General features: G+C 55.3%; 1 protein-coding gene across 1 annotated transcript; it reads right to left on the reverse strand.

Moving 5' to 3' along the window:
* Nucleotides 1-4,234: 4,234 nt before the first annotated feature.
* Nucleotides 4,235-7,137, reverse strand: TCL1B (TCL1 family AKT coactivator B). The gene is made up of 3 exons (XM_044231467.1): nt 6,976-7,137; nt 4,444-4,641; nt 4,235-4,291 (listed from the first exon to the last, which is right to left on the reverse strand). The coding sequence occupies exons 1-3, from the start codon at nt 7,135-7,137 to the stop codon at nt 4,235-4,237; spliced, it is 417 nt and encodes a 138-aa protein (XP_044087402.1).
* Between the last annotated feature and the right edge of the window lie 2,182 nt (nt 7,138-9,319).

Here is a 9,319-nt window from a genome sequence, read left to right on the forward strand (position 1 = left end):
TTTACAGTGTGGCCCTGTGCAGAAGTACAGAAGCCCAAGATCATTTTCTCTTCTCCTCTGGCTGCAGTGACCACTGCTCTGCTGACTCCTCAGTCTGTGTATTCAGCCCAGATCTTCTCTGGACTCGGACGACACCTGCTTGGATGTTCCACTTGCATCTGGAACTCAACAGTCAACATCAAACTGATCACTTCATCGACCCTAGATCTCGGCCTCCCTGCATGCTCCCCACTCAGGAACGACTGGCCACACCAAGACTCTGAGAGGCGCCCTCGACCCCCCTCTCCCACCTGCCGACGTGTGCTCATCACCAAGCTCTGTCTGTTCTCTCTCCCCAGCCACTCTCACATCTGTTCATTTCTCCCACCCCCACAGCCTCCACCTGACCATGCAGAGGAGGGGAGCAGGGACAGGGACCCTGGGGACATGGGCTGCAGCCCCCAGAGCTACCACTTCTGACTACAGACCAGCGCACATGGCTGGGGCCCGGCTTCCTCACCCGGAGTGACAGAGACAGCAGTCTCCCACCTGCCCTTCTCCTTGCTTACTGGCAGGAGCAAAGTTTTACCTCACACTGTGTTTTTCACTTACAATCTCTGGGGTAAGGTGCTGTGAAGATGGCGGAGCATCGTGTAAAGGTGAGGATTCTGCTACCCTGTTCTTCCTCCAGGAAGCCTCCCTGGATCATCCCACTGCAGGACCACTAGCCCCTCCTTCAGCTGCATTCAGCCCTGAGGCCACAGTCCCTGATTCTGCAGTCAGACTGAACCCGGTGAAGGTAGGGAGTGATTCCTACTCACTTCTCTTCCCCTGATGCTCGGCTTTGGGCCTGGCACAAAGTTGAGGTTCTGTAAATGTTTGCAGAACCTGGCCACGTGCCCTCAGAAAGCTCCTATATTGAGGAAGAACAAATACACAGATGAGCAATCTGTCTCAGGCAGAGACGTGGCACCTAAAGTCTCAAACGGCTCCCATGGAAGAAGACATCCAGTGGGTGACTCGGCCTGGAGAGAGACAGAGCAGGGCTCACCCAGGATGCAGACCTCCAGGGATGCGTGACCCATGTCTAGAAGCCCACTGTGGCCCAGGGGGAGCCATCACGGGCACAGCACACGCCTGGTGATACCACAGACTTCGGCAGTGCAGGCCATGCTGGTGTGCAGACCCCAGGCAGTGCCTGGAAGGCAGCAGACCCCCAGGGTGCATCCCCAGGGACCAGCCTAAGCCCAGGGACCCTCCCCGTGCCATCAGACAAGTATAGGCCCTGGGATGCAAGCTGCAGAGCCTTCCTGCAGGGTGCTGGGATCAAAGGCCACTTCTCAGGGGAGAGGCTGCACCCAAGCCGACTAGTGTCTTCCTTCCCCCATTCTGGGGGCCTGTCCAGGGGCTGGACAGCTGGCATTCCCAGACATCGCTAAGAAGCTGGCACCCCAAAGCCAGCCTGCCTGGCACCCGAGAGGTGTGTATATTTCTTGGTCATGACACTGGTTTCGTGGCTGCTAGGCAAGGAGGCGAACGGGAGCAGAGTCCCCTGTCGTGGATCACACCCTCTCTGGGGTCCACAGAGCCCCCTACCCTGACATGCCTCCTTTCCCTGCCATCCCTGGCTCCACAGACCTCCCCCTGGGCTAAAAGGACGGCTCCTCACTCTTGCCCTGTGAGTCATCATGCAGTCATGGCTGGTTTGTGCCCACCACGTGGGCGGCCTGGCACCCCCCACCCCAGGGCCCCGTCTCAGGCCAGGGGAAAGGGAAGGCTTGCTGAGGGCAGGACGGTTTTCTAAAGAGCCTATTTCTCAGAGCACAGAAGCCTTTAACTGGAAGGGGCTCAGCCCAACCGCAGCTCATGGGGTCTCCTTTTCCTCAACCGTCCTCCACGGTGGACCCCAGCTGTAACCACGATGCTCCCTCCCCTGACCTTTTGTGCCCCCGTGCAAGTGACTTCTCTCCCAGGGGACGTTTAGCAACTCCCGGAAACACTTGTCAAAACTTCCAAGGGGCAGAGCGGAGGTGGTGGCATGAAGAGGGCAGGGACCAGGGGTGCCGACGAGCACCCTACAATGTGCAGGGCAGCTCCCTGCCGTAGGGAGTTACCCAGTCCCCGATGCCCGCAGTGCTGAGCATGGCCCCCGTGCTATAGGGAAGCTCTCTGGATCACGGTCGTGTGCGGTTTCAGGAACCACCCTCCAAGCCTGCAAAGTGGCTGTAACAATGGACACGCCCACCACGCAATCCCAGTCAAGCCTCTACCTCTACCAACACCGAGGACATAGATTTCTGAGTTCTGAAATCTGGACTTCTCCCCTCCCAACACCTGGGCATCTCCTGTTCTGTAAGTTGCTAGTTCCTGGCATGTGCCTCCTTCTCTTAGAGACTTCTAGAGGTTTTCTTGCATTCTGCACCCTAGGGGCTTAGTATCCAGTCCCAGTGTCCTCCACCTTTGCCTTCTCAGATGCTGTCCTACAGAAAACGTGTAACTTGAACAACCGTCTACATGGTCTTTGGCTTTCTGTGTCTCCTTTAAGGTTTCTTGGACCCCAAGATCATGACTATATTTTCCTGTGCTTTCAGGATTCATTTTTAAGGTTAGGACTTCAATTCTCCGGTGATCGCTTCTTATGACTGGTGTACGGGAGGGAGTGCCCTCTTCTTCCCTCGTGGCCTTGGCCAGCGCCTTGGACTTCGCCTCATGCTCCACTCAGACGGTTCCCTTCACCATCCCTCAAAGACACACGGGCCGGGGTGTCGTCCGTCTCTGAGAGCTGGGGTTCGCCTGCCTTCTCAGAGCTTCACACAGAACCCCCAGGGGAGGCTCACCTCCTGCCTGTCCCCTGACATCACGTGCCTGAAATGGGCCAATCACAACTTCCTCCCAGCACAGAAAACGCTTAGCGGGAAATTAAAATTCACCTCAACCTTAAGTGCCCCTGCTTTTCTGCACTAGAAACAAAGTGAAGACAAGCTCTGATTCAGCACCAAGGTGGACCCCAAGCCATCAAGTTTAATTAACCAGCCGTGGGAGGAGCCCTCAAGGACCAGCATCACATCCACCAGCATAAGGACGGAAGAAGCTGGAGAACCACTGGCCAAGTCCGTCCCTCCACGTGCTCCTAGTACAGGTGAGCCGCCTGGGATTCCACCTTCTCCGGCCCAGCAGGTCAGCAGAACCCAAGCCCCAAGTCCAGACCTAGCTCCCTCTGAGGCCATCTCTTAAGCTGAGACGCTCCCCACCTGAAGGGAGCAAGTTGAGGGCAAGTTCCAATCACGGGTGGCACTGGAGGCCATGGGTCTGGCTGGAGCCCAGTCTGGGGGCCTCCCAGGGACCTGCAGAGAGGCGCCTGGAAAATGGCATCAGGGGCACAAAAGGGAAAGAGAAACCATGGCTCGCAGCCAGTAGGGGAGCTGGGCCCAGCACTCAGATTGGGCCCATCCAGGCGGGTCACGCTGAGTGCAGAGCTGAGCAGAGCGGGACTACTGAGGGAAACAAGAAAACCAAAGTTGGCAAAAGCGCTGCTGCCTCCCTCCCTCCAGGGAGGCTGTGCTAGGTGCAAACAGAAGAGCAGGTATGAAGAGATCCTCCTGGAGGATCCCTGGGGCCAGGGAGACCTGGGAGAAGACAGAAGGAGGCAGAGCATCATGGAGGAATGGGGCCCACAGTCCAAGCAGGACCAGACTGGGAGGGCGAGGACCCAGCTCCAGTCCCTCCAGTGCATGGCGTCCTGTCCCAGTCAGTCTCACAGGGAAGGTGTCTGCGGGTGGAGGCAGGGTCCTTGAAGGCCACTGCCAGTGATGAGACTCATGGCACCCCAGTGCCATGGTCAGGTCTAGGTAGAGGGCCACACTCACTGGACCTGAGCTTGATCACCACGGTTTCCGGGCTCCAGGCCTTGGAGCAATCCTTCCAACCCACAGAGCCTCAGCTTTCTCATCTGTAAAGTGGAACATTAATACATGCACCTTACAGAATTCTTGCAAAACTTAAATGATGACTATTAACTGGTGAGATCTCGTGCCTTGTGAAGGTGGGGGGCTGGTTCACAGTGACAATGAGAGACCGGGGGGGCCGGAGTTGGCTTTGTGAGATGAGCTCAGGGAGCAGCAGGAGGGAAAGGAAACCAGCACCATCCTCCAGTACAGAGAAGAGGCCTCCTTGCTTTTGTCGGCTCTGCACACTGCGGGACACGGACCCTGCCCATACCAGCCCATGAGCATCAGCCCAGAGCGGCTCTCCACCATCAGTCACTCCCCCGGGGGGGCAGCTGTGCCAGGATCAGCTGCTCTGTGGAGGCAATCTGCAGGAGAGGGGCAGCGGTCAGAGCCCCCCGGGGAATGCTTGTCCAGCCACCTGAAGCAGAGGGGACCCCGGGTTTGTGGATCAGCAGCCCGGCCCCTCCCTCCCTGCGCCCACTTTGCACGCATGCAGCCAGCACCTGCTCCTGCTCACCCTCTCCTGGGGCCACCACACACTTGCCTGGCCATGGTCCACCACTTCCCAGAGCCTGGAGTCCATTGCTCTGTACCTTCTTCCAGGGTAGAGCTGCCACATGAGGGGCAGCTGGGAGAGGGTCAGCTGGCTGGGGGACATGGGCTCCTGGGGGTGCACTGGCATCTGCCACAGGTGCACTATGATGCTGGCCTCATGCTGAAGGGACGGGAGAGGAGGTGTCGCATCAGGGACGGGGCTCCCGACAGCTGGGCACACGAAAACACACTCAGTCCCAGATGCCTGGCCCAGCCCGTGAGCTGCCCCTTCTGATGCAAATGTCTTCAGAATCCCAGACCTAAACCCATGGTACCATCTCTTGGGGGTTTGGTCTAGACCTGGGATGACGGATTCTCTCTTGGCTCCCTCCCAAGTATGGTCCTCCCACCGACCTGCACCCTGCCTTACCCCACTGTACCCTGAAAAGTTAGCCACTCCTCCCACCCATCAGCAACATTGGGTCTGCACTGATTATGCCTTGGGCCTCTGTCTTGGCCATTTCTAGAGAATTTTTAACCTCTTTTTTTTTTTTAAAGTAAGGTTGTCCGTACACCTTAGGACCAAGGAGTGATGGGTTTCCCCCAAAAAATATGTTGTAGTTTTGATCCTGACTTTCACATACTTATTATAAACACAAAAAATGAAGTTTGACCAACACATAAAGGTGTAAGAGTGAATGGAGGGAAAACCCCCACCAACTATAACCAAAGTTGCCTTGGTTATGCAAAACAAAATGGAAATTTCTTTACAGCGGCTTTATCTGAGTATCTGTCTTTGTGATGAGCATACTAGCCTTTTATCAATCGTACAGAGGGCAAATAATTTTTCTCAGTTTGCTGCCTTAACTTTACTACTGGCTCTTTTTGCAGAGGAAATGACTTTAACTACATGGCAAAATCTGCTTCCGTTTGGATTGTGGCTCTAGATAAGGTGTCGGCAAAGTGTAGATCCAAGTTGGCCTGTGAGCTCTTTTTGTCAATAAAGCTTTATTGCAGATAAACAGATGCTCATTCCTTTACATGCTGTCTTTGGCTGGCTGTGCCCAAGGGCACAGTCCAGTAGTCACCATAGGGTCCTTCAGGCCTGCAATATGGAAAATATTTACTATCAGACCCTTCACAGAAAGTTTACAGAAATCACCTCGGGTTCACTCAGGCTCAGAAAGCTGCTTCCTGGGGTGCCTGGGTGGCTCAGTGGGTTAAAACCTCTGACTTCCACTCAGGTCATGATCTCAGGGTCCTGGGATCAAGCCCCACATCGGGCTCTATGCTCAGCGGGGAGCCTGCTTCCCTTCCTCTCTCTCTCTCTCTGACTACTTGTAATCTCTGTCAAATAAATAAATAAAATCTTTAAAAAAAGAAAGAAAGAAAGAAAGAAAGCTGCTTCCCATCCCAAGATTATATGTGAAAATCTAGGTCTACTACTAAGAAGTACTCTAAATAAGGGGAAATGCTCATTCTCCAGGTACCCCCCTGCATCCACTGCTACCTGATTTGAATCCACTTTTCCTACTGGGAAAGTGGATTAAAAAAAAAAAAACAACTACTACTTTTTATGCTTCTAAAACAAAACAAACTACCAAAATATTTTGTCCAGAATTTTTTTTGCATGCTTTATTTGGGGCAGGTGTGGAAAAGACTTTACAGGGTTCTCCACCAAAAATGTTCTGGATAACCTCCATGAAGAGTGCTAGAAGTGTTCTGTATTATTTAATGTCAGCGAATCATTTATAATGAACTAAATGGCATTTTCAAGAACTTGACAAGCTTTTACCATATCACACAGAGGTATTTATTGTATCCCTCTCCGATGGCTCTAAACCCCTCACCTGGGGCCACTGTTTCCAACCTCAGTGATTACCGTTAACACCTGGGGAGCTTTTGAGCTGCAAAGGGTGTTCCTCTACCCTAGCTTCCGGATCTGGGATCCGTTTCCCAGGTGGGATTCTGGAAGGTGGGGTCTGTCAGATGCCCCCAAGGCTTTTCAGCTGTGGTCTGTGACTCACCTGTCACAGAGGTATATTATTCCTGTTTTGCTGATAAGGAACCCGAAGCTGAGGTTTCTTTTACCCCTCTCGGCTCACCTGCTGCCTCTAGGTTGCAATGCGTCCTGCCCGGGGCCTGGAAAACTACTCATGCTGCAGGGCCCAGGTGATGAGCCGCCGGATCCGTGAAGCTTACCCAGCATGCACTGGGAGCAGTACTGGGCCCTGACCTATGGCGCCCCATCGGCCTCCCAATGAGGGCTGCATCCTCTGCTGCTCATAAGCTCATGCCACTGGGGTTTCCAGGGTCTGCCTCATGCACAGACAGCGGGGAGCCAGCTGTGCTTGGACCCTGCATGAGTTGTTTTTCAGGACAAGTGAGAATGGTCTCCTCTTGCCTCTACCCCAGGCTCCCTTATTGCTGAATGAGCCAGGTCCGCCTGGGCTGAGGTCCTTGCGCAGGCCTCCCACCTCCCACCCACCCCGCACCCCCGTGCCTGACAACTCACTGTGCTGCCCGGGGACCCCCTGCCCCGAGCTCTCTGGGAGGGACTGAGCCGCACGACCACGGTTACCCAGGTCCTCCCCTTCTCGTCCTCGTAGATGCCAGGCCTCACGGCCCACAGACGGTGCGGGGGCACCCCAAGCCACGGAGAAGCCCCAGAGGCCATGGCAACATCGCAAACCACCGGGGTTTGCCTAGAGGCACAAGTGAGGCCTCCCAGGTGCTAAGCCGCCTTAAGTGGGGCGGTTCCCGCGCGGGGCGGGGCCAGCGGGCGGGGCCACATTGAGGACCAGGGCCTGGGCCACAGCAAGGGCCCACCCAGGGGTGGGGAAGGCAGCGCACCGCAGGGGGCAGGCAGAGGCAGAGCCGAAGGGCGGGGGCTGGAGGAGCTGGGCCAATTCCAGACGGCTGGGACAGGACAGAGGAGGTGGGAAGGCACCTCCCTGGGTACCAAGTCACCCACCCCCCACCCTCTCCACCCTCCCATCCCCTCAACCCCCCCCCACCTCCCGCCTCTGCGCCCAGCGCAGGGGTGTCTCTGCAGCCCCCTCCCCGCACACCCCTCCCCAGTCCCCTCCCACTCCCGTAGTCTGTCCCTGATTGCCCCGCCCCACCCCTGCCTCGGGGCTTGTGCCCAGGCCTCAGGGAAACCTCCCTGCTGCAGGACCAGGGCTAGCACAGACTGCTCATCTTCCACCTCTGGGATCATTCCTTCCATGGGACTCTGTGTCAGGACCCTTCTGGGAGCTTAGAGGTCTCCCTCAAGCACAGTGGGCTCTTCCCCCTGGGCGTATGTGGCCAACGTGCAGAGGATAAATCAAGCCCTCCCATCAGAGAATGAGTCAGTGCCCCAGGGACATTTGAGATCAGAATCATGCGGTGACAGAAACGAGGCCCAGGGAGAGAGGGCGTGTGGCCGTCTTGCCCACCCATCTTTGGCCACAGGGTCCGGAGTGTCCACTTGGCCTGGCCATCTTATTAGCTCTGCTCACCATGAGGCCACAGAAGCAAGAGGCCGGCCATTTGGCGGGCACCTGGGCTTTGTTTGAATGTACCATGAAGGGATCATTTTCTTTTTGAAAACCAGAGGTATGAGTCTTCCAGTTCACATTGCAATAATTATGCAGATGATATCATTCCTCTGGGAAGACTAAAAAATGATTTCTGGCCAGGTTCCTGATCTGGTATAAATGGCAAGGAGAGCAAGCACCTTTGAAGAAATCACGGGGCAGCTTCTGTAGAGGCTGGAGCCTTTTTCAGAGCAATTCCACCGCCTCCCCTGGTGTCTTCCCATCTGGCCTGGGATCGGGGTGGTCCTAAGAGAAAGGACGTTATGGTCTTGATAAAGTGACCGCATATGTGGGTTACATCTGTTACCGTATTCCATTGGTTGGAGCAGGCCCCACCCACATCCAGAGGGGACCCATCACACAAGGCTGTAGGTACCAGGAGCCAGGAATCATGGGAGCCCCCCAGAGCCTGTCTGCTGCAAGTACCAGCCCCCAGGTTGCTATGAGGATCAGATGAATGTGTATAAAGAGCAGTGCCTGGTAATCGTGGGTCTTCAAGAACTGAAGTCGGATAGTTGTTTGCACACTGGTCCCCTTCCCCGAGGGCAATCCATCAGTCTTGCCCTTGGAATGCTGTTGTAACTAGTACTTACCTCTGTCTCTCCTCTGGTAGTGATATTCTCAGCCTCGCTCCCGGATGAGCAGGTGTGTGGCTGTAGAGCGGCTAGGGGCAGAGTTCATCGGTAGGTACAGAACATGGTGCCAAGCAAGACACTTGACCTGTGTCGTCTTATTTATGTCCTCCCAACAGCTCCGTGAGCTAGAGATTGTCATCTACATCCCATAAACCAAGAAACAGGGGCTTGAGCAGTTTCAAAACCTGAGCATGGTGGGCAGGAGGGGAAGAGGGTGAACCACCTGCTCCTGGCTTAAGGCTCCTGTGCACGCAGGCAGGCAACATGGCGGCAGAACTTTAAGTAAAGAGATTTCCCCCAACTGCAGCCGAAATGGCAGCAGGGTCTGCAGTTAGATGAAAAACACCTCCCCATGAGTATGGGTACAAGATGTAAGTAGAGGCTTCCATGAGGAACCAGAACAAAATCAGCAGAGAGTATAGGGACCCCGAAGGAACAGACTGCTTCACTGACCGCCCTTCTTCTGCCATGTCCCCTCGTCCCTTGGACCTGCCCTAAAGAAAGACCAGGGCTGGCAGGCAATGAGAACAAAAGTTTGGAACCTTGTCCTGCAGCTGGCTTTTGTGCAGATCATGTCTGCGACATGGCAATGTCTCCGGGCCAGGCTGTCCATCTTTGGGAACTACAACTTGAAGTATTCATG

Source organism: Neovison vison, chromosome 13 (genome assembly GCF_020171115.1).
Source record: "Neovison vison isolate M4711 chromosome 13, ASM_NN_V1, whole genome shotgun sequence".
NCBI classification, from domain to species: domain Eukaryota; kingdom Metazoa; phylum Chordata; class Mammalia; order Carnivora; family Mustelidae; genus Neogale; species Neogale vison.